The sequence below is a fragment of the Bubalus kerabau genome, chromosome 5 (genome assembly GCF_029407905.1).
Source record: "Bubalus kerabau isolate K-KA32 ecotype Philippines breed swamp buffalo chromosome 5, PCC_UOA_SB_1v2, whole genome shotgun sequence".
Taxonomy (NCBI): Eukaryota; Metazoa; Chordata; class Mammalia; order Artiodactyla; family Bovidae; genus Bubalus; species Bubalus kerabau.
The window spans coordinates 39893275-39919193 of record NC_073628.1 but is presented as its reverse complement, the minus strand read 5'-3'; the positions used below and the strand labels follow the sequence as shown (position 1 = coordinate 39919193).

The window sequence follows — 25919 nt, the reverse complement described above, 5'->3', positions numbered from 1 at the left end:
ATGTCCCCTTCCTCGACTGTGACATACTTATAAGCATTTGATAAAAGCTATGGATGGTCGTCCCCCAAAAAGGCACATGAAGTCTTGGCCTACATTTTTAGATTCAGACTGCAGCATTTCTTCCATGACATTGTTCGTACAACATATGAATGTGTTTTATCTCTCGCAAATCATAAATGTTTGTCTCAAATGTAGTGGAGACGAGTTTTCTCACTGGACCCCCCCCACTGCATTTACTACAAATCTCTTTCAATTTTTATTCACTTTATTCTTTAAAAACGAAGACCAGCCTAGGATGTAGATAGGATATCGCCTCTGCTTAAAATTTCTAGTGGCTCCTGTGGTCATCAGTGTAATACAAACATGAAGCATTTTCAAGCCTTCACATCTGCTGCTCATTCTTCATAGATACCCTTGCCTCCTACCCACTGTGGACTGTAGTTTGCCCTCAGATTCTACCACCTCAGCATACAAAGTCTTCCTTAACCAACCTTCAGATAGTTTGGTGTGCCTGTTGTCTTAGGGTATTTTTGTAAATTGCAGAAATAGTATGAAATGAAGTGAAACAAAGCTAGGTTTACTCTACAACTTCATAAATGAAGGATTTAATTTCATCTGTAAAGTGAAAATACCATCTACCATTTAGAATTATTTGTAACCATCAGAGTATATGTAATATACCTACCATATAAGTGCCTACCATATAATAAGTGCTAAACACGGACCTTTGTTGTTTTATAATAGTCTGTCTCCTCCAGTAGATGGCAGAAAAGATTAATATTGCATCTCAGAGTGCCCAGCTCATAGCCAGTGCCTTCTTCATGTTTTAAAGAACAGAGTGATGAAAGACAAAGGAAAAGGAAATCACTTTCTGAAGGCACTCAAGAAATAAAGAGATACAAACTGGAGTTTCTTCATCATTCTATTTATTACATGTATGAATATTAACATGTCATGGCATCCATCTAATTCAGTCAAAACCAACAAAGGAAAAAAGATTAACCATGTTTCAAATTAACATTCTTACAGATTCCCCTGTAACTTAAAATAGAAATACGTTCATCTGCATTAAATTGACAAATCTGAAAAATGTCATTTAAAAAAAAAATCACCTTTAGTACTTAAATATATTTGTTAATCTTTTGAGGGCATCAGTGTCCAAGAATAAAAGTTGCTTCATTAGGTACTTTTCAAAAATGGACATCTGGATGGTTCTCTCTAGCTGGAGATACATACATAGATAGATATGCAAATATGTCCTATTTCGTTTAAAAATTTTTTTTCAAATCTGCCTTTTCAATTTGAGAAAAGTCCTGCAGTGCTCGCGTCACAATCCCCTTTTGAAGAATAAAAGTTATTCAGACTTTGCTTTAATCATGGGAAGCTGCTGGAAAAACATCTTATGTTGAGGTTGCTGTTTAATTCCATTTTCGCCCAATAAAAAGTACAGAAACACTGTCTTTATTTGATGGTGTGCATAAATATTACACTCCATGGATAGCAAAAATATTTTTTTATTTATAATTTACAGTTTCACAAGTGAAAATCGTACATTTTTACACATACAATTTCATTTTGTTAAATTTGCACACATCTACAGAACTTTCACACGACAAGCACCTGAAACTGTGCAGGCAGTAGGAAATGCAAATACTAAAATGTATTTATTAACCAAATGATAGCTGAAGGCCCTGCCCCAGCTAGACAATTTATATAGATATGTCTATATATACATAAAAATTTCTTCACCTTCTAGATTTCAACAGCAGCTTTTTTTTTTTTAAAAAAGAAAAACATACCTTTCTCATTTTATTTAAACTGACTCGACTGTATCATTTTCTGTTTTAATTTCAGTGGCTGTTGCTATGCTTTCCTCTGTGCAAGCTGGTGGAGTATCAGTTCGTTCTTCCTTAACTTTGGGACTTTCACAGGGTTCCTGCAATTCGTTTTTGACAATGTTCAACATAATATTCAAGGGATTTTCAACTGGTGTCTTGCTGGGAGATGGTGTACAATCAAATGAAGATGTCTACAAAATGAAAAACCCTTTAAGTACCGATAAATATCACATTAAATGACATTTAGTTTTATAAGACCCTTTTATGGGCAATGAAACATACATATACCAAATGTAATTTGAAAACCCTGCTGTCCTGCAAAACATGCCATAAAGGCAGCCAATTAGAATGTATACTGAGCACTTGATATCTACTCAAGTAATGAGATAAGGTAAGAAAAGCAGTCATGAGGCCAAAAGAAGTTGATTAAATGATTAGACATGTTTCTATATTTTAACCCCCGATGGCACCCCACTCCAGAACTTTTGCCTGGAAAATCCCATGGACGGAGGAGCTCGGTGGGCTGCAGTCCATGGGGTTGCTAAGAGTCAGACGACTGAACGACTTCACTTTCACTTTTCACTTCCATGCATTGGAGAAGGAAATGGCAACCCACTCCAGTGTTCTTGCCTGGAGAATCCCAGGGACGGGGGAGCCTGGTGGGCTGCCGTCTCTGGGGTCGCACAGAGTCGGACACGACTGAAGCGACTTAGCAGCAGCAGCATAACCCCCTACATATATCCTGCAATTTGTGACTCCTAGTTTCAAATACTCTGAGGATTTTTAAAAAATCCTCCCAAACCATCAAAACATCCTGTGAAGTTTAATCTTTTGGTGACCTAAGTATATCTTCCAAACTGCCCCTTGAACCTATTCTCAGTGAATATGTTTCACAGTTTAGTTTTTTTAAAAAAATGGTCACTCTACAAATATGAAAATTTGAACTTCTAAAGTCAATATACTGATGTCTTTTCATAATTCATATATGATAATTTAAAAATTATTCCTATATTACGTGGCTGAGTAGGGTATATAAAAGAAGTAAATGTGACCTATAACTTGTTCAATATTATTACCATCATGAACCTCATTTTTAGTCTTCCTCACATTTCTCTAGGCCTAATGCTGTAGTAAGATCAAGATTCAAACGAAAAGAATGCAAGGAAAATGACACACAATCTCAACAGACCATATCAATCTATCACCAATATTTAGTGAACAACCTAAATGCTCCATCAAATCTAACAGCTCAACATATCAAAATTAACAATGTTGAGATGCAAAAAATAAAATTTGTCAGTGTAAATGAGAACAAAGAGTAACCAAAAAGAACTTACATTTTGATAATCTTCATAACATGATGGATGATAAATCTGAAGCAAAAACAAAAAGTTATTAATTCTATTGTTAACAAAAAGAATTAAGTATTCACGAATTAAGTATTCACATGCATGCATACTCATTTCTAATGGACTATTCTGACAAAATTTTCTTTTTAAATTTAAACCAGAAGGTAAACTATCTTTGGAAAGGCAAAGAAAATCATCTGGTCAGAAAAACAGATAAAAACAAAATTTTCATTCTGATTTTTCTTAAAGCTTCCTTTGTATATTTAGTTAACATGGTATAGTAAACTAGTTAATATATGAGTTTTGATGATGAAATATAATTTCAGATCAAAATAGTGTGATTAAGCAGAAGACTAGCTAGACTCAGAAGACCTAGTGCTGGATTTATCATTAACTAGTTAGGCAACCTCTTTTATAAAATGAGTACAAGACCAGACGATTGGTAAAATGCCTTCCATCTCAAATACTGTGACTCCCTAAAGTCTAATACTTAAGAAATACTGCTTTTATTAAAAACCATAAAACAAAAACAATTTTCTTTCAGAGTAGAACTATCCCTACAAAATTAAAAATTTTTAAATCTTAACACGTCCTTATAAAGTACATCATAAAGAGCTGAAAATTACCTTTCCATCTACTCTAATAGCATTTTTTAAATGCCATTCCTCCTCCTCTTCATCCCAGTACTGTTCAAATTGCTCTTGACAGATTTCACAACTCTAAAAATAGAATCATATAAAAATGAAGTTTATATAACAACACATTTAATCCCATTAAGTAAAAATAAGCAAACATTTTGTTACGTGGAGAAAATGAGTTTTCTGCAAATTTAAACAACGTTCAAATATATAATACAAAATAAGACCTAAGAATTTTGCATTCTTCCATGAAAAATAGTTAACATTTCACTGCTCTCACTTTTGTATAAAATACAAAACCAAACTCAAGAAAAACACAGAAGAGTAAAGCTTATAAGAAATCTTAAATTCATTAAAAGAAGGATGTAAATAAAGTTATATGTTTATGGTTATTTACTTAAAGGAAGTGAAAGGCAATGACCAGAGATAGAAAATTTAATGTTTCCCTTTTACCTCGACTGCTCCTGCTGGTCCAGCCGGTACACTTTGGAACTCCTTTTCTTTAGCAGCCTCCTGAGTTTTGAGTACAACTTCTTCGTGTACCTTTTCAAAAAACTGGCTCTTTGCACGTTCTTCCAGATCAGCTATTTCCTCAAATTCTATCCAGTCCTTAAAAAGAATTAAAGAGTATATTCATTTGTTTCTAAATTCTTAACACCTTCAATATAATGCCGTTTCAATATAAAAAGTTCATTCTTCTACAATATACTTTAATATTGGTTATTTAAAATTTTGTCATCTCTATGAGCCCCATAACTAATAGACAACATAAAGCAACTAATGAACAATTACTATCTTAGTATCAACATTCCACTACCTCTACAGTTACAACTACTTATGCAAGTAAAATAAATTTCATTTACAATGTACCAAAAAAAAAAAAAAAAAAAATCAGTCATGGAAACTTGAAATTTTAGAGCTGGAACAAACCTGTGTTCTACTCTAATACAAGCAAATACATACTCTTCAAAAAAATTTTTTTTAATTAAAAAGATTTTATATTCTTGGGGTCAAATTTTATTCAAAAAATTCACTAGTACTCATCAATTACTTAATTTACTTTTAGAATGATAGAATTTAAAGGCTAGAAGTTCAGAGGCACATGAATTACTTACTGTTAAACTGTAGTACCAACGTCTGTGAGTGACTTTTCTGCTTACATCTTTTTCAGTTCTATTTTGTCGATAATGCCAGTCCAAGTGATCTGCGTATACATCTGTCTGTGATGTTGTAAACCTCATTCCACAGGAATAACACTGAATACCAGTGTACAGTCGATTTATAACACTATCATAACGTCTATTTTGAAAAATACAGAAATAATTTTTAGTTTTTATAACATGGCTTAATGGCCTTTAAAAAAAAAAGGCAGTTATAAGTACTTCAATTTTCCACATTTTAATAATGGTGAAGCCATTATTATGTGACAAAATAACATTTCAGCCAAGAGCTGGTTGAGACTTACTATCCAAAGATCAATAATATTCTCTAGTATTGTATCACTGACTGTCTTTACCTTACTGGTGGTTAAATTTTGGAACATGGAGTCTACCCTCTTAATAGACCTGGCTCAGTTACTTATTTCCCTCTAGCAAATAATGGAATGATCATTGGCCCACTAATAAGGCAAGACTTGGCCTATTCTTCGATTAATGTCAGTATCAAGGTGGATATAGCAGAACAATTCAGGTTCACCTTTCTAGAACTTCACAGTTTTGAATAACTCAACTGTCCCACCCTGGTCTAAAGAATAGGGAAAGAGAAACTGAGGTCAGCAATAATCAGTTTTTGTTAAATTCTGGGCTCCCTATTTGGAAAGAAATAGGAATGCAGAACAAGTGAACAAACAGGCCATTAAAAACTCCAAAAACGTTTTAAAATAATAGAATAAAGCAAAGCATAGTACACTAGTATTCTATATACCAGAAAACAAAATATTTAGAGGCATAATATTACTACTGAATAAAAATGTAATGAGAAATGGTTTAATAACTATATAGGGGAGAGCTGGTAGGACAGCAGAAGACCTAACTAAGTCTTCACTTTCAGGAAGTCAAGAAATTGTCTAAATGGGATAAATCAAGAAATGTACTAAATCAGTTCTATTTTTTTTTTAAGAAGTTGCTCTTAATCTAATAAAGCTGTAATCTAAATCTAATCTAATAAATCTAAATCTAATAAATCTGTAAATGATTTTATGTAAGTAATATAGGCAGTAAAAAAATGAAAATATATGCACCAAATGTTAACACTGGTTATCAGTAAAGTGGGAATTGTAGGTAACTTTATTTTCTTGATTTTATTTCTGTAAAATGAAAAGTTTTAATTTTTTAAATATCAGCCTATAAAAATCTCATTTTCTTAACTTCAAAAGCAAGAATAGCAGTAAAGAAAAAAAGTTATGATTAGGAGAAAATAAAGGTAAAGGAAGACATGAGTGACTTACTAATACCTAATACTCAATCTCCTTATACTTGCTATAAAACAGTAAGAGGGGTAAGATGAATGGCACTAATGACAATAACCACTGTTGCAAAGTCACCGTCCCTTTTACCTGAGAAAAATCAGAAAACTAAATTACATACTGTTTTAATTCTTCAATTGTAAAATTGGTAAGATCTGGAACATCTTGATCTTCATTTTGATCTTCCTCCTCCTCAGCAGGGGGCTGAGCAGCAACTTCATTTACTTCTTCAATTGAAAAAAAAAAAACAAATTTCTAAATACCAGTTTCCATGTATTCTTTATAGGGGAACATTAGGGTGTTAAAAGCATATGGAGAACCCCATCCTGTCTACTCAGGGCTTCTGATCTTAGGTTTACTGGCCAAGGAACCTAATACAATTATTTATTTTGATAAGTGATATTATGTTTGATCTGTTGAAAGTCAATCTTTATGAAACTCATTAATAGTCTATTTTTATAGGCTAAAATAATATAGAACAACTAGAAAAAAGTCTGCACATGGTATTTGCAGGAATATTTGTTAACTGATACAATGTCCACTATAAAGGTAACAGTTCCATGTTAGAAAATTTTTAAGTTTCATTATAAACCAGTTATATTTAATTTTCAAAAAACAAAGTATACCTAAGAATTCAATTATTGTAAGAACTCTATCATAGAACATATCATTTTATATCATATGTCTTTGTAACTTAAGCTTTGTGTAGATGAATTACAGATCCATACTTACGTGTTGTAGCTGAATCAGGCTGGGACAATTTGAGAATTCCTGTTTTTAGCAGTTTTGAAAATAATTCATTTACATCCACCTGACTGAGATGATTATCAGGATAAGCCTTAGGCAGGGCTCCTTTAAAAAAATAACACTCTTAAAAGTAGAACAGAGGCAAACTATACTAAACATTTTTAAAGTTTTTTTTAAGATATCCTATCAATATTAACTTTGAAAAAATGTTAAGATCAGTGTAATTATCAAAACTCCTAAAAATGTACTTTGCAATTTACATCAGCAAATCATCACCTCTTAAAAATCTATTTAGGACAAATACTGAAACCACAAATATTTAAAAGGACATTCCCTGGTGGCTCAGACAGAACCTGCCTACAGTGCAGGAGACCAGGTTCAGTTCCTAAGTCAGGAAGATCCCCTGGAGGACGGCATGGCAACCCACTCCAGTATTCTTGCCTAGAGAATCCCAAGGACAGAGGAGCCTGGCAGGCTACAGTCCATGGGGCTGCAAAGAGTCAGGCACAACTGACCGACTAACACTTTCACTTTCGTGTATTAAACCAGTATTACCCACTGTTGCCCAATTAATCCATGCCAAAGAAAGACCGAGTACAGAAAGCTTAATGCTTTCTTCTATGCAATGTAGCACCACACCTCTAGATCCGACTTTTCACCCTTTCAATTCTCTGTTCTTCACCTAACTATATTGGGAAAGGTAGTCTTATACAGATGAAGTAGGCTACCATCTCTTAGTAGAGATTTCCAAGAGGAAAAAAAAATAACCAGAGCCTAAACAGAAGTACTCCTGCCCAGCTCCCCAACTCCCCCGCCTCCCCATAACTACCCAGGGGAACTAATGCAGGGAGATGAGCCATAGGGCTCAGAATATACCTACCCCTCTGACCTGTACTTAATCACTGCCCTGGGAAAGCAGTTCAAACTACTGCTGAAGAGGTAAATTACTGAAGCTCCAATAATTTGAATAAATGAAACAAGAATAATAATATTCTCCTTAAGCTCACTGGCAAGCAATCAGTCAAATTCCATATTTGGCTAAGTTCTAATTTAAAAATTATAATTCCTTAACTCAATTATAAAAGACAGTATTTTAATATGTTTGTATACCATTACTATCCATCTTATTTACCACACCTTTACACAACAGTTCTGAACCACTAAAAATTCCTCTTAATGGGAGAAATTCAATTTGCATCCACAATACAATAAATGTGAGCAAACTCGGGGAGACCGTGAAGGACGAAGCCTGGCATGTTGCAGTCCACGGGTCACAGAGTCGGACACGACTTAGCAACTGAACCACCACCACAATACCATACATCATCTCTGCCCTTAACCGCTGCGTACTCTTTACCAGGCGGTGCTAGTGGTAAACAGTCTAGCTGCCAACGCAGGATATCTAAGAGATGTGGGTTCGATCCCAGGAAGATCCCCTGGAGAAGGAAATGGCAACCCGCTCCAGTATTTTTGCCTGGGAAATCCCATGGACAGAGGAGCTTGGCAGGCTATAATCCATAGGGTCACACAGAATTGGACACGACTGAAGCAACTTACCATGCACACACTCTTTACATGTAGCACAGTGCCGTGTGTACAGTAGGCTAATTAATGTCTGTTGAAACGTCTGACTGCATGAACAAGTCAATTACAACAGCCATTTCACACACTAGTTTAACATTTACATTTCATTAGAATTAGTTATTTATATGTCTAGGAATCCTAACTAGCTGATCACATGTCTGCCAGCAGCCAAGTTTACTGATCAAGAACATGAACTGTAGGAAAAACAGCCAGGAATCAGACTCCTGGGATTCTACCTAGAAATTCCACTTTCTGGTTGTGTTACATGCTAAGTTGCTTATCTGTGCCTCAGTTTACTTTACTTATAAAAGTGTAATGATAATTGTTCCTACCGGAGGTTGTTATAAGGATTAAATGAATTAATATTATTAAGGCACTGAGGTATTTGGCAGTATATATAATATTTGTTTAAAGAAAAACAGTCCAAATGAAATAAGTCAGTGAAAGACAAATACTGTATCACTTACATGTGGAATCTAAAAAATACAACTAGTGAATATAACAAAAAAAGAAGAGAACACAAGAGAACAAATTAGTGGTGACTAGTTGGGAGAGGGAAGAAGGAAAGGGCAATATAAATATAGAGGGTAAAGGGTTAGGAAGTACAAACTATCAGGTATAAAATAAACTCAACAATACATTTGTACAATGCAGGGAATATAGTAAATATTTTACAATAACTATAAATGGAGCAAAACTTTTTAAAATTATGAATCACTCTATTGTACACCTCTAAAATATAATTTTTTAAAAAAACACAGAAAACAAAAAGAAGCTTTGACAGTCTCAGATTTACTTTTCTGTGCATTTAGAAACAGGAATAAGAGGTGATTCTCAGAACAGACCTGGAATTTCAAACTTGGGTACCCAATGATGATGTCCAGTTTATCAACCGATAGATGTAACTGAACGACTATTTAAATAAAAAAACAATCTACAGATCCTGCTACACTATAAAGCTCTTAGAAGGATAAACCTTATTAAAATTATCCTAGCACAACGCCTGCTGCTGCTACTGCTGCTAAGTCGCTTCAGTCGTGTCCGACTCTGTGCGACCCCATAGACGGAAGCCCACCAGGCTCCCCCGTCCCTGGGATTCTCCAGGCAAGAACACTGGAGTGGGTTGCCATTTCCTTCTCCAATGCATGAAAGTGATAAGTCAAAGTGAAGTCGCTCAGTCAGGTCCGACTCTTAGCGACCCCATGGACTGCAGCCCACCAGGCTCCTCCGTCCATGGGATTTTCCAGGCAAGAGTAGAGTGGGGTGCCATTGCCTTCTCCCAGCACAATGCCTAGCATACAGCAAATGATCAATATTTGTTTGAATGACTAAATGAACATGAGTATGTTTACTACAAGGAAAAAAAGGTTTTAAATCTTGAGAAAAAGACCTTGAGAGAAGCCAAACACTGAATACTTTTCCTATCTCTTTAAGTAAAATGAAGAAGGCAGGCATATCTAACATATTCAATAACCTCCAACCCAGGATATAAGATGTGATTTCCTCTGTGACATTGCCATGCCCTGTATATATCAGCACCCTAAGGCTGTTAAAGCAAAAGAACACTGACAGGTTCTGTATATTATCTCCTACAAAAAAGAGCAAAATTTACAGTTGTTGCACACTATCTCATGCTACCAACTCCAATATAACAAACCCTCCACTCAACAAGAAAAACTGAGTTCTCAAGGAAAATACACTAATATAGCACTTTACAAGTCACAAAGTACTTTTGCATATGCTATCTCATTTGATTCTCTGAAAAAAATAAGATTCCCAGGCAAATCCTGATGTTTATTATATCCTATCTACAGAGGAAAAATCTGAATGAAGCCCAGAGAGGCTATTTGCTTATATGAACTCTGCCTACATACATGTATAGCAGCAGAGTAGAGAGATTCTATCCCTGCTCTTTTGACTCTAGAATCCTAATATTTTCCTTCCCTTTTCATTATGTGAAAATAAGAAAATACTAATCCTGTCAGTCTAGCAATTAAAAGCAAAATGTTTTCAAATTAATTTAGTTTCTTGTGATGATACAGTTTAATAATTAATCCATAAACTAGAGCTTGGCTAGGACTTTACTCATTACTTCAGAACTTTTTGAAAACTCTAAATTTGTACCCTTAATAGAAGCACGCTAGACCATGTTTCTGAAAATGGCTGTTTTAATGATTCAGAAATAAAGCAAGTACCACTACAATTTGGTTAAGTTAGCTCTCAGTACATTGACTTCAGGGCAATTCTTATTTACATATTTCCATTTTCACCTATTAAAACTAAAACTTTTTCTTTTTTCTTTGCCTGCATCATGTGGCTTGCAGGATCTTGGTTTCCTTACGAGGAATTGAACCCAAGGCCTTCAGCAGTGAAAGTGCACAGTCCTAACCACCGGACCACCAGGGAATTCCCTAAAACTAATTTTTAAAGCCTCAGTATCTACTATTGTTATTGTATTCATAACACTGTTATGCTTCACCCCATAGATGCTTATCATGGACATCTAGGAAATCACAGAAGTGTTTTTCTACTTCTCTTTCAGCATGTTGTGTACAGTTATTACTTGAGCATTCATAAAGACATATAAATGAATCAACTTATAACGTGACGTCCCCAGTATTCACTTAATGTTTACTGGATCATCACATACACACAAAACAAAAATTCAAAGTATCAAATAACTAAGACTTCTGAGATTTGTCACTGATTTCATTTTATCTCAACACAACTGTCACATTCCTATCCCAACCTCTAGCTGCCACCTAACAGAACTCCTTCCCTCTTTTTTGTGGTCTATCAATCCTGGCTAACCATCTATAGTTGTAAAGGGGATTAATGTGAAAACACATCAACAATGCAAACAAGCAAAGAAAGGAAGCAAAACATTCCAGTCACATTAAATTTCTCTAAATTGCACATGCCCTCTCAAAATTGTCATCTTCTAAAACTGACAAGGTAGCTATTCAATCAAACAATAATTATTTGTCTTTTGAGAAACACAAAGCTCAGAAAGTTAACATACCTGAAGGATTCTGAACAAATGCTCCAGGATTTTGTGGATGAACTGGCAAAAATTGCTGTCCTTGGCCAAATGCTACTGGCTGAGAAACACCAGTCAGAACCTTTAAGAAAAATCTTGGTTTTAAGAATGTTTTTTCTCTATTTTAACTAAAATCTTAACATTCAAATTACCAATACATTAAAATAGTCACAGATATCATAAGGCCAGGTTTTTATGATAATGAAGATGTGAAAGTATGACCTGACTAGTTCATTCACTTCTAAGGCTTTCTATAAAAAGCAGTAATACCTTCCCTTAGATTTTTCATAGAATTATAAGAAACTGAGAATGGATGTGAAAGTTCTTTGAAGTTTAAGATACCCTGCAAACTTAAGGTGGCCAGCAACCAGCGAACTGTGTGACCTTACAATCAGTTTACCTTGCCAGCGCATTCTCTTATTTTACAAACAGAAAAGCTGACATGCAGATATGTGACCTATATAGAATCATAATGGCCAGTAAATATCAGAGCTGAGGCCAGAACTCCTGACCTGACTTCCTTACAGATTTCAGGAGCCTGCTTTAATTAGCAATCTGAACTGCTTTATGATCACGTTGTTAGCCATCAAACTTTGAGTTACAAAGTAGTCTGTAAAAATTTTAGGGGACTGTTAAAAAATAAAACAGCCATGAAACAAGAACTGTATATGCATACAAATATTGTATTGTACTCAAGAGTGAGGTAGGACATCTGCATACTGCTACTATATAAACAAATATTCATTTATAAGCCTTGTTCAGGATTCCTCTGAACCCTTAGTGGTATGTATTTTTTCTTATGTATGAAACCCCCATCAATTCTGTATAATGTAGGAACAAGACTAAGTCAAGTCCCATTCTAGAGTATCTTATTGATTACAGTATCATTTAAGAACAGCTAATAGCGTAAATCTAAGGAGGCCAATTGTTTTCTCAAGCCACTGGATATGGACAGAAGGCTGCTTTCTAACAATGATGCTTATAACATGCTTTAAAAGCTTTCTTGTTTTAGACTTTCTTCCATGCAATGTTACTAGTATAAATAAATTCATCCTAGTAAGAAAGTGTCAGTACCTGGAAAAAAGTAATTCTAGCCCTGGAGAATTTGAACAGGCAAACAATAATAGTCATTAACATCAACCTAATTAACCACAAATTATAAACATATGCTTTAACATTATTTCAATGTGCATTTTAAAATATATGCAGAACAAGTTAACATCAAACAACTCTATTTGACTGGAATGACAGAAAGGTGGTAAAAAGTAAAAATAGAGGAAGAAAAAGAACTACAGATCATAAAAACATGGACAATTGGATTTTCTTGTTTATCTAACTCAGGCTAAGGAAGTTCTCAAAGAACAGTCTATAAGATCAGCTTTATGGTTACTTAAAAGCTTATGAAGGCTTAACAGTTGTATAATGTAGCAGAGGTCTATGAAACACACACAACTGTATCATACTTTAATCATACCTTTGAAGCCAAAAAAATAAAAATCAACCCATAAAATGAAAAGCCATAACAGGGAGGCTATGCATATGTAAGGGCAAGGGGTATATGGGAAATTCCTATACTTCATAGCTCAATTTTGCTGTGAGCCTAAAACGACTCTTAAAAAAACAAGTCTTTTTAAAAAAAAAAACAAAAAAACACAAGATTTTGTGGGGTAAGGGGAGGGAGATTGGGAGGGTTCTCTAGATCCTGAAAGAACTAAGATCAATTTTGGATTTAAATCACAAATTTCAGTTCCTAAAGACTGTCATCCCATTCTCCTAGCAGTTGGGGTTTTGAAGTACACTAAAAACTTCCTCCAAAAACAAAAATTTACTAAAAAAAATTAAATCTTTAAAAGCCCTTTAACCCATAAACTATATCCTAAAAACCTTTCTCAAACACTAGACACATTAAAAATGGTTCCTGTAACTTTAGAATAACAGACTTACCTGTTGAGATGCCTGAATATTTCCTACTGTTATTGGAGCAGGTAAATTGCCAAAGTTTCCAAATTGAGAACTCTGAAGATTCTTCTCATCAAAATAGTGTCCAGAAGCTCTGTTAAGGGGATTGGAAAAACTCTGGTTTCCAGGGCCATGTGGTCCATTGAAATTTGGTCCTTGAGGTGAGTCAAACATTTGTTCGTGTCTTTGGAACTGTAGTCCTTGGGATGGGGCATTAAAAGCATTGCCAGGTGGATCATTATATGGGCCAGTCTGATTGAAAGATACTGATTCAAGCCTCTGTGAAGGATGATTGTCAAATCGTGTGCCTTGAAGACCAAGAGGAATATCAAACCTTGATGCTTGCTGGTGTTGTGGTCCTTCAAATCTCTGAGGCACACCATCGAATCTTGGTTGAACCTGCTGTCCAGGAGGTCCATCAAACCTCTGTGGGCCTGGCTGACCAGTTCTTTCAAATCTAGGACCTGGCTGACCGTGTAATCCATCAAATCTTGGCAGGAGTGATGACTGACCTGGCTGCCCTTCAAACCTTAAAGGATGACAACCTTCAAACCTTGGACCACCTTGACCCAGAGGTCCTTCGATTCTCAGGCCACCTCCTGGGACCGAAGGACCCTCAAACCTCATTCCACCTCCTTGTTGGACTAAAGGTCCTTCAAACCTGATCCCAACCCCTGGCTGACCATGTGGACCCTCAAACCTAAGGTTCCCACCAAGCTGATTATGTTGTCCTTCAAACCTCATACCAGCTACTGACTGACCATGGGGGCCCTCAAACCTCATCCCAACTCCCTGCTGTAACAATGGGCCCTCAAATCTGATCCCACCTGATGGCTGACCATGAGGTCCATCAAACCTCATTGCAGCCCCTGATGGACCATGACCTCCCTCAAATCTAAGTCCACCTACTGGCTGACCTCGAGGATTCTCAAATCGAAGTCCACCCACAGGCTGACCATGAGGTCCCTCAAACCTCAGACCACCCACAGGTTGACCCCGATGTCCTTCAAACCTGAGACCGCCCACAGGCTGGCCCCCTGGTCCTTCAAATCGCAAACCACCTGCAGATCCCTCAAACCTTAGACCAGGGGAACCTTCAAATCGGAAGCCACCTCCTCCTGCTTGACCAATCGGCCCCTCAAATCGCAGAGGTGTCCCGACTGGTCCTGGAGGACCTTCAAATCTCAAAGGACACCCACCTCCTAACTGGCCTTGTGGTCCTTCAAATCTCAAAGGACCACCTCCCCCCATCTGTCCTGGTGACCCATCAAACCGAAGAGAACCCGGTGTAGGAGGTCCATCAATTCTAGGGCTTAATTTATTAGGTCCTTCAAAAATCATCTTGGCTGGGCCATCTCTCGCTACTGATGGCCTGCTAGGTCCATCGTATAATGGTCTATCTTCTGCTAAAGCCGTAAGTCGCTGATTTGTATCAAGGCCGGCGAATCTTGATGCAGGGCTATCTACAAATGGTTTATCTGAATCTTCATATCTAGGCCGTTTAAGTGGAAAACGATCATTGAATGGTGATCTCTGCTCTTCTCGTACACCTTTTAAAAGGAAAAAAAAATTATTTCCCCGAATCTGATAATGTATATCAAATTATCTTAAAATCTTCTTCCTATATTCTTGTAAATGTTTATTCAAAAACACCCATAACTATCTCACTATCAGAGGGGAGGGAAAAGACAGCAACAAGCAGCGGCTAAGAGAATGCCCTCTAGAACCAAACACACCGGGGTAAAAAAAATCCCCAGACAATTTACTAATTATTTGACTTTGAGAGCAAGTTATTTAACCTCTCTGGTCTTGTTTCCTATCTGTAAAATGGGGATAATACATACTGCATTGGGTCACCGTGAGGAATGCATCAGATTACTAGATTAAGTACCTAACACACAGTTGACCCTTTTAGTATTAGCTCCCTCCCCTTTGAGGGAAAAAACCGCAACAAAACAAACAACAAAGCAGTAGTCTGAACAAAAATCCATCCCCACTTAGCTTGTTCATTTTCCCTTCACTGCTGTGTGATTCAATAGGTATAATCTGATTTAACTTTTTCTACCTTTAGAAGAGACTTGCTCGTCATGTCTTCTCCGGCCCTCATGGGGTGAAAGATTCTCAGCATAAGTACGACTCCCAGATATAGGAGAAAGACGTCTTGCTCTTTCACTAAATTGTTCTTTTCTGTCAAACTGTGCTCCACTATTCCTACTTGCATGTTTACTTTTGGTTGGCTCACATTCTATTCCAGACAACAAGGCATCAGTCAAAGGGTAGTCAAAAATATCAGGATCTAAGAGATCAAGTCTTGGAAATGAATGCTGAACCTGTGTCCTTTTCAGTTTTGCTTTATGTTCATAGTAGGTTAATTCAGCATCAGATAAGAGAGGTTTCTTTTTTAATCCACCTTTATTTTCTTCTGTAGGACTATCCCGTACACTGCATCTATGTTTACCTTCTTGATACTGAAATAGCTGTCGTATTTGATGCACAACAACAAGGAACTCATCCTGTGTAATTTCACCAGATGCTAAACGTTCACTCGTCTGCATAGGGATGATAAAAGGAAATCAAATATTTTAAATATAAAAAGTACTTACAAAAGCTACAGACAAAAGGAGAATCATGACTACATGGGAGTGTGGTAGCTACCTTTTGAAGTAATTCTCTTTTGCTTGCAACAGTTAACTCTTTAGGAATCTGAAGATTGGCATCTACACTTAATCGATGCTGCGGCTTTGGGGCTCGAGGTGACAAGATTCCTTTAGTGCTTGACCAGCTCTCCCTATGCCTTAGATGAGGAGCTTTACTATGTTCATCACCCTGTTGTAAACTGAAACCATAAAAGGAATATGTTACTTTATAAAAAATACTTAAATACTCAGGACCATATTCAAAGATCCTTTATAGGATCTGGTTAAAATGAACACATCATACAAGTTAATTCAATGATTAAGAGCACAAGATCTGAAGTCAGGAAAATCAGATATAAATACTGATTCTTGTGTATCCTGGATGTGCCACCTTAGGTAGATTAGTTAACCTTCCTAAACTTCAGTTTATCTGTAAGGTAGCAATAATAATGGTACTTAACTTGACAAGGTTTTAAGAATTAAAGGGGAGGGGGGAGTACTAATTATACCACCCAGTAAACATTATCCAGTTTTTAAAGTAACACTATGTTTTTAAAGGTACACATTATTCTACTTGATTAAAAATGTTAACATCCTACCTTTTATTTTCTTCCCAACCGGATTTCCATCTTTTGGTAGACTTGGAACTTGGCCAATTTTCTACATTCTCCTTTGGTTCAGTGCTTGACTTGGTAGAATGTTGACCTGCAGCCTCTTGTGGTCGTTCCTCTTCAGTCTTTTTTATCCGCCTTGGATCTCGAACATCCTGTTTAGTACTTCTCTTTGCACTTCTTTCTTCCCTGGAAGGTGTAAACTCTTCCATGTGTGACTGTTTAACTCCTGACTGGCGAATCTTCCCAGCTTTGGGGGTTGAGGTTGGAGACATACTCCTTTGCCTTCGTTTGGGTGACCGCCTGTCTCTTCTCTTGGGAGAATGTATAATCGGTGACCGAGACTTGGGTGATCGTGATCTTGATCGCTTTCTAGTACTCGATCTCCCTGGTTTTGTCCCCAGTTTTTCCGATTCTTCCGTCATTGTATCCTGTTTTTGTACAATGCCATTTATGATTTTATTTCTACTTCCCACCAGTCTGTGTTCAGATGATTTCATGTGCTCCTCTTTATCCTTTTTTTCTGCAGTTTTTCTCTTGTCCTTTATATCATCATCTTTGCTATCAGTCTTATCCTGAAGATGTTTTTTTAATCTTGGATCTCTCTTGCTCATATCAGACACCCTTGTATTTTCAGCTTCTTGATTTTTCAAGTCTTTTGTGTGGGATAATTTATTTTTCAAAGGTGACGGTGATTTAGATTTAGATTTGGATTTAGAATCCAATTGGTCAAGTTCTTTCTTGGTTATTTTTTCACCTGATTTACTTTTTTCTTGCTTGGATGAATTTAGTTTTTCAGAGGGTACAGTTTTACTTGTCTTAATATCAGATTGGTTCAGTGTGTTCATTAGGAATTCTTTCCTGTGACTTTGATCTTTTCCATGAGAAGAATGTTGACTCATCCTATTAAGACGGGGATCCCGGTTAGTTCCTTTCGTATCTGGAATTTGTAAGGATGGACCTGGACGACTTTTCTCAGGCTGCACAGGAACCTGATGGGGAGCTTTAACTGCCATAGGGGGAATCTGTGAAACATGTAATTTGGATGGTGCAGATCCAGGACCTAAGTTGGATGTCTCCTGCTGAACACTAAGGGAAACTGCCTGAAATACAAAATAAATGTTCATGTTAGAGCTGTGAAAACATTCCAACATAATTTTCAGTGCATCCTTTTGGTATTTTAAGTGGAGATAAAAATAAGAGGAGAAAGATCATATTTATTTATGTGGCCTGTTATTTCTTCCTGGTTCTCTACTTTGAGGTTTTATAACTTTTAGGTAGAATAGGGGAAAAAAAATCTTCTAATTATTCAGAATTCTGGGCCAGATTGATATTGAGAAACTACTAAATAAATCACTACACTCTAGTTGCACAGGCATCAAAGTCATTCCAGCTAAATTTCAAGTCATAAAATTTAGTTCCTCTGACAGTGGCATTGATAATGAACTCTTAAAATTTTGCAGTGCTGTACTCCCTCACTCTGAAATAAGGCCAAGCACTAAGTAAAATAATATAAGGTTATTCATGAACAGAAATACACAATCTTCCTGGCCTCCTTAATTTTGTGATGGCTTTTTTTTTTTTTGGTAGCCTTCTAAGGAACTTGCTAAAGATTTCTGCTCATGAAACCTAAGTTCACAATAGAGACTAGGCAAAAACATTTGCCACAATACACCATATGGGGAGTGATATTAAGAAATTCTCATTTTTAACAAAACTAAGATGCTATCTCATAAGACAGCAATCTAATAAAAAAGTTTTTGAAAAGAAAATAGTGCAGTGTATATTCAAGTGAGTTTTACAATAAAGTGCAAGTCGCTCAGTCGTGTCCAACTCTTGCAGCCCCATGGACTGTAGCCTGCCAGGCTCCTCTGTTCATGGAATTCTCCAGGTCAGAATACTGGAGTGGGTCGCCATTCCCTTCTCCTGGGGATCTTCCCCACCCAGAGATGGAACCCAGGTCTCCTGCATTGCAGGCAGATTCTTTACCAGCTGAGCTAACAGGGATTCCTGAGTTTTACAATAAGGATTTTATAAAAATTTGGCCTAATAAATATACCTTAATTTGCAAAATAAAGGCAAAACAAATACACTGTTAACAAACGTAACATGTTAATACAAATACTAAATAACTCCACCTCCATCAGAAGGCAAATTTAAAAATACTCAGAATACCAAATCTCCTTTACTTACCAGTTGTGCCTTAGCTTGCTCAAGTTCAAGCTCCAGCTTTTTCTGCTGAAGTTCTAACAGCTGCTTTTGTTTTGCCAGTAATTGCTGCCTGATTAGTTGCTCTTGAGTAAGATTCTTCTGTATATCCGGGACAATAGGAGGAGTGGAGATGCTAGGGGAACTGACCACTGTGCCAGGTGTTGAAGACTCTTCAGGCTACAAGAAAAAATAATTTGTTAAAAAAAAAAAAAATCAAAGCTAAAAAGAAGTGGCTAAGGGGGAACTAAAAGCTATCAGTTTCTCTTTTAATAAACACTATCCATAATTTTAAATGGCTAATCATGTTTAAAAGCATAGAAAATTTTCAGGAATTTAAAAACCAAAATAAATATATTATGCACTAAACAAGGACAATACTTATCTTTAAGGCACTGTGAACCTGAGGGGGGGGGGGGGAACTTTTTAATTAAACTGATTCAGCACAGCATATTCTTGATACTTTTTTCTGGCAAGAAATTTTAGAGAAGTCAAAACTTGACAGTTGAAAATATTAGTTATGTATCATTTATGTTAAAACTTACCGATTTATTTAAAAACTTAGGATTCACATGGATGCTAGATGTATTCACATTGGGGGGCAGAGGTTTAATAGGCCAAGCAGGATCTAACGAATTGACTCTGACATCCAGGGCATAAAGTTTCTTCAAAGGAAATATTTCATCCCATGTGGAACGTAATTTAAATAAACTTTTTCTAGTATTTTCATCCACCTAGAACAACAGAACAATTCTATGGCTTGTTAAGTTACTATAGGATATTTTATATATCAAGTATAATGCTACATCAATCTCAGTTCTACTTCACATATAGCACACATACTTCTCATTCATAATTATATATAACAGTAATAATCAAGTTGTATTTGCACATACAAAGTTAATTAAAAAAACTTTTTGTCAAAAAAAAGACAAAGTATTCCTAATGTAACTTTTACTCCAGACAAAAATATAAAACTAGAAAATAGTTTATCTGATGACTTAAATTTTAAGTTATTTACATTTAGTACAAAGTAAGACAAAACTATTTAACTGATTTCATGCAATACAATATGGTTAGTACCTATGAATAAGCTATTTGTAGTGTGGTAGACACATGAATAATTTAAATTCACAAAATTTTACTCACTGGTAAGCTTTAGTTTTATATAACATATCTGCTCATGCTTTAGTTTTATATAACTTAACTGCTCATGCTTGTGATGAGCACAATAATACTTTTTAAATTACCATTAGAGAAATCTAGCACTTTGGAAAACTGAATTAATTTTTAACTATATTTGAATCTTCAGATATTTACTACAAAGTCATTTTCATCATCTTCAGTGTTAAGGCCTAGTTAAGAGTCAGTAAAAGTATTCTACCAAACACCCAAATGAATTTGAACATCTCGAAACTGAAACCAAGAAACTGGTTTAGCATCCCTATTTCTACAATGCAAAGTTGGTTTCTCCTTAGACTAAAGTCCCAGGCAAGCAGTATTTAGTAAAGGTCTACAGTACTATTAACAAGTTCTATTAATACAATTTGAAATATGGCTTTCCAAATTTCTTCTGCATATACTTACTTAGCATTTATTTTCTCTAGGAACTTAAAGGGAAAAGTTCCTCAAGTAGCAACTACACATTTTCTAACAAACAAGTAAAATCTGATAACCAGTAGTTCTAAATAATTCCAATTCTCCAAACCTGACAACTATAAGATTTCTCAAGATATCTACTAAAATGTAAGAACCACCCATTTTTTGGTGAGAAACAGTATTTAAACCCAAGTATCTTATAAATGTCCTTTTGCTCAGTGTGAAAGATGAAGCCTGACAGGAAAAAGAATTACTTCAGCGAATCCTTTGTCTTCCTCAACATAATAACTAAATTAACCAAACTATCAGATACACTGTTATAGAAGGAATTTACAATTTCTAGGTAAGAGAAACTAACAATCCTTTCTTCTAAACACTAAGAAGATTCAGAATTGGTGGTGCGCAGGAGGGGGGTGGGTGTGAGTGTACTTCCAAAATAACCTAAAGCATTTCACTGATCCACCATTCACATCTCATAAAATATACTTGAACAAAGTAACAAGAGTTAACACTTCCAGAAGAAAAAAAAAAAAAAAAAAATCAACAGTTTCAGGAATCACAGGTTGACACACACTATAGCATTATGCTTTTTAAGAAATAGTTAACATCCTAACACCAGAAACCTAAACAATGACATTTGAAGTACTCTTGACAGCTTCAGATCTTTTTGCCTACATGCTAGTGATGAAACAGATCTTCTATCTAATAAACAAACACACATAAAAAATTCTAAAAGCAAACTCATCTGTTTTTGAATGGATAATATTAAAAAACCTAGCACCCACTTTAGGTATATAACACTAACTTTAGCCCAAAAAGAATAAACATTTAACCACCCAAGAAAACCCAACACAAAGGCAAGAATTTATTTAATCAGGAACATTTTTTTTAAAATTCAAATGTTTCTAAATGTATATATACCTTTTCAAACACACAAATAAATGTTGCAACTAGATTTTTAGTAAAGGCAGTGAGATACTCTCTTCCAACATTTTTCACGATAGAATCCATAAGGTACATAACAGGAAGCTTCTCTGAGGAGGGAGCCTGAGTAATAAAAAGAAACTGAGAAGTTTAGTATAATGAATTGCAACCAAAGAATTACTTTTAAAAATGAGTTTTTAAGCTACAATACAGACCTCTATTTTGTTGGTATTAAATACTTTTGAATCAATATTAACCTTTATGAAATTTAAGTGTTCAAGTTCTCACCTCTTACAATGGTCTTTAGTTGAGCATACAAATTTCAGAATTAATCGGAAAGAAAAGTCTCTAGTACACTCATTTAACAATCAATGGAATTTCAAGTTTGTATAGTAAAAAAAATAAATGTGTTTAAAAGTGACCAAAAAAGGGGGTGGATATTTTCTGCAATCCAAGTGTAAGCTTTGTGACCCACATTAACTTTGATGTACCCAGACTCAATGAAACAGTTTTCAGACCTCTGACCCTAGTCTTTTATATGTTAAAGTCTGTGAACCCTTGTTACCTGTAAAATCATTAGGATTATTTCTCTATAATCCAATGAACAAAAGAAATTAAGTACACTTCACATATGAAGTTAATGACAAAAAAAAATTTTTTTTAAACTTGCACATTAACATGCATAAAAGTGCAAGTTGTTACTGATACAAGAAAAACTGGATGGATCAGCCGCTGAGTCATGAAAGTCAGGTTGAACTTGACTCTGGAAACCAGGATTTGTCCTGAAGATTTTCTTCACCGCATGGATTCTCCGTCGAAATAGTTTTCCTCTGACCAGCACAAACCAAGGTTCTAAATTTGTGCAGGGCCTGTATGATGACGCCGATACAGGTGGCCTTTTCCAAAGCAAAGAAACGTTGCCCCCGCTCAACTGTAAAGCCTACCCATCACTGGCTTTTAGAAGGCACAGCAAGTTTCCAGAAAGCATCAGCAGGTTCACAGACTTGTTGAGGAGCATTAAAACACACCACATAAACCAAGTGTTAACTCCCACTCCACAGGAGCACCCACGATTTAAAAACAAAATTAACCCCATTTTACCCTTCCCATGTGTATAGGAATTAACCCTGAACACTTACCCACAGCTACCTGTAGCTAGGGTAAGCTCACAGTTCTGCAGTACACAACGCCACCATTATTTCACAAAACCAATTGCCCATACAAGTGTGTGGAAGTGCTCCTGCTTCTGATAACAACCAAAGTTGACTAAGGAAACCTTTGAATAACTCTGTATGAAAGAAGTTTTTTACAGTACTAATACAAGGGTTTCACAAGGCCATTGCATGTGGGTAAACTATTACCAACATGTCAACTGCTTTACTGCTGTGTCTTTATCTTACCATGTCATGTTTTATACCATTTTAGTCATTGTTGTACTTATGAAGAAACAGGCTCTTTAAAACCAGAATCTGTTCAGTAGGCTAACTTTTTATTGTACAAGTAAATGAATCCTTGTATGTAATATTTTTTCGCTACTACTGCCTCATGGGAGGAGTCAAAGAAGTGTGAATCCTTAAGTTTAGTAATGCTGAGACACTAGAGGATAAGGACACAAACATTCACCTCCAGAAGCACAAAACCAAGCCAGTTTGCTACCAAATGACAGAAAATCCCTCCCCTCACCCTTGCCCCCATCCCTCATTAAGATATTTCCCCAAAGTGACTGTTACATCTTTCCCTCCATCTGGCTTTACAAAAATAACCAGGAAATGTGTGCCAAAAAAAAAGATTCAGCTGTCTTTCATCAGCAAATAGTCCATCTATTTTCACCACTCTGTGTAGCCATACACAAATACAAATTTTAATGTGGTCACTATATTCAGCATTTAGCTTTCACTTCTCGGAGGTCTTCTGGATCCTTTTAAAAACCAGCAAGGAAACGGTTGAGTGACAACCTAAGCTGCTAAATATTAGGCTCTGTGGAATATTAGTAACCCCAAAAATACGAGGTAGGATTTTAAAAACCAATGATATTTTCTTAAAAAACGCAAGTGCACTTTTGTTTTTTTTAGAAAAGGCATTTAATGTTAAGCCTTCAACAAGGCAAAAACTTAAAGTTTTCATGTCCAACATGTTTGTGGTATCAATAAAAAGGATGTTGAATATGAGGAATGCTTCCTTTTAAAATCTCATACTTTCAAAAAAGAACAAAAGCTGTTTCACAGACATTCACAGGAAAAGGTGAATAAGGACTCATATTTTAGCTGTCAGACTGAGCATGACAAACTTGTTGGGGCTTAAAAAAAACACCCTTATTTTTGTCCTCTTTAAAGTATGAAAGGACCGCCTGAAACCGTGTATCTTGTGAACACATTTACCCAAAAGAGTGGACAGAACCTATGAGAATGAACCCAAGTCACTTAAAGACTTTTGTTTAAAACACACAACCACGTAGATAAAAATAAGTCTTGGAAACAAATTCTACACCTTACAAAGGTAAATAAAAAAGACAAATACATATTTCATATGTTTTATTCACAAATTTTATAATACCAGTCACACATTTCAAAACCATTTATTAAAGTCAGACCACTCAGTTTTACACTAGACAGAAACCGCCTCTAAACAATATATTGGTGGTTGTTGTAAAAGTGGCCTTTTAAAAGGGGTTCACTCTGCTAAAAGGAGGCTGATCCTGATCATTTCAATCACTAACTAGAAAAAAAACTAAACCGTAAGTACAAGCTTCAAAAATAACTTAAAACGTATTACTGGGAAGCTTTTAAAACTCATTACGATAACTAAGTTTAACAGTAAGTTGACTTAAATGACACATCGCTCCCCCATGAACCCACAGAAGAGGAGAACTATAGGGAAATATAGGGTGACAGAGGACCACTACTGTCAAGGGGTGAAGCAAAGAACGTCTTCACTCTCAGGGAAGGAAGGGAGGGGGGAAAGGAGAAAAGGAAGAGGAGGGACTGAACTTTTCAAAAAACAAGAAAGAACTACAAGTACTTGTTACCCACTGGGCCAGTTCTCCACCTACAGGTTGGATAAGATCTCCTCCCCACCCTCTCCAACCCCACCCTCGACCCCAATTTTCCCGGATTTGGGGACAAATGAGACCTTCCGACAGGAGAATGTACACAAGTTCTATCTAGCCGCCCCCACCCCAAAATGGGGATGACGGGTGTGAGCAGCTGCCTGGCTGGCAGAGAATGGATTCTCCTCTCTTCCCTTTCGCATCATGTGCTTTCCAGGCGCCATGTTGGGCTCCTAACAGGCGGCTGCTCCACTCGGGGCCAAGGCCCTATTCCCACCCCCCAACAGCTCGCTCCCAGGTCCCCCTTCACCTCCTTCCAACCCACAGAGCACAATTACCCAAAAGGGCTCGGGGAGGGGGGGGCGGGAACGGGGAAAGAATCACTCCCCACCTTCCCAGGGCGGGGGGCGCGGGGGGGGGGACGGGGACGGGGACTTCAAAGGGCTTTAACTCTTACTTCCCCACACCACGAAGTGCCTTCCAGTCTCCCCCTCCCCAAAGGAGCGCGTGTGTCGGGATACACGAGGCAGTGGCCTAAATAGGGAGCTGGGGAGCGGAAGTGGGACTCCACCCTTGATCCTCCCCACTCCCTCCCCCCGAGAGAGGCCCATGCTCGAAGCCTGGGCCAAAGACCGAGAGCCTGAGTTGGGGGGGGGGGGTGCGGGGGAGGGTTGGAGAGGAGGAACACCGTCCCCCTTCGGATGGAAGCGAGACCTGGGATGAGGCTGACACTAAAATCAGGGAGTATTAGAAGAATAGGAGGCTGCGGGGTGTATAAAAACCTTGGCGGTTTGGGCCTCGATGAGAGAGACGATCTCCTTGGCGAAGGGCAGGTTCTCCTCGGCTAGAATGGTCAGCATATTGATGTGCGGTTTGCTATTGAAGGTCAGGTCTTCGAGTGATGACTGATAATCCCGACAGGCGTCCTCCCGGGCCCCCGCAGTACCGGCCTCGGCCGGCGTCTGCTCTGACATTGCGCCGCGGCCCCCCTCCGAGGTCCGCCGCAGCTGAAGCTGAAGCCGCTCTGGATACCCCGCCTCCCTTCCGACTCCTCTCTTCCTCTCCCCGGGTCTCTCGCGGCTCCGGCTTCACCACATGCTGACCGCGGAGGGGGGTTGGGGGACGACACAGGGGGAACCTCGGGTATGAAACGCGGCCGTCTCACGGGTGATCTCCGTCCACTTCCAGCCGCCACAGAATCTTCTTTCTCCACAGACACAAAATGGCGGCGGCAGTGGCGGCTCCAGCTCCGAAAATGTCTGTGTTCCCAACCGCT

The 25919-nt window shown here is 37.1% G+C and overlaps 1 protein-coding gene across 4 annotated transcripts; it reads right to left on the bottom strand.

The window, feature by feature from the left end:
* Nucleotides 1-909: 909 nt before the first annotated feature.
* PCF11 (PCF11 cleavage and polyadenylation factor subunit) lies at nt 910-25910 on the bottom strand. Of its 4 annotated transcripts, none has more exons than XM_055581466.1 (16): nt 25426-25910; nt 21595-21720; nt 19620-19808; nt 19060-19254; nt 16855-17969; nt 16275-16455; nt 15685-16168; nt 13605-15169; nt 11643-11742; nt 7022-7141; nt 6411-6516; nt 4941-5124; nt 4279-4434; nt 3814-3906; nt 3176-3211; nt 910-2029 (listed from the first exon to the last, which is right to left on the bottom strand). In XM_055581466.1, exons 1-16 carry the CDS (start codon nt 25615-25617, stop codon nt 1814-1816), a joined length of 5058 nt encoding a protein of 1685 aa, XP_055437441.1. In that variant the 5' UTR covers nt 25618-25910; the 3' UTR covers nt 910-1813. The 4 variants fall into 4 exon arrangements, with proteins under 4 accessions (XP_055437441.1, XP_055437442.1, XP_055437443.1 ...); XM_055581467.1 differs by having other exon boundaries at nt 6411-6513; XM_055581468.1 differs by having other exon boundaries at nt 16078-16168; nt 25426-25909.
* Nucleotides 25911-25919: the final 9 nt, after the last annotated feature.

What these genes read in the sequence shown, in the direction of transcription:
- PCF11 (XM_055581466.1), bottom strand. Translation starts at nt 25,617, where the DNA reads ATGTCAGAGCAGACGCCGGCCGAGGCCGGTACTGCGGGGGCCCGGGAG. An exon ending in AAAGAGAATTACTTCAAAAG is followed by an intron (nt 16,169 to 16,274) that starts GTAGCTACCACA and finishes ATCCCTATGCAG; the next exon opens with ACGAGTGAACGTTTAGCATC. An exon ending in GACCAGCAGGAGCAGTCGAG is followed by an intron (nt 3,907 to 4,278) that starts GTAAAAGGGAAA and finishes TTCTATTTTTAG; the next exon opens with AGTTGTGAAATCTGTCAAGA.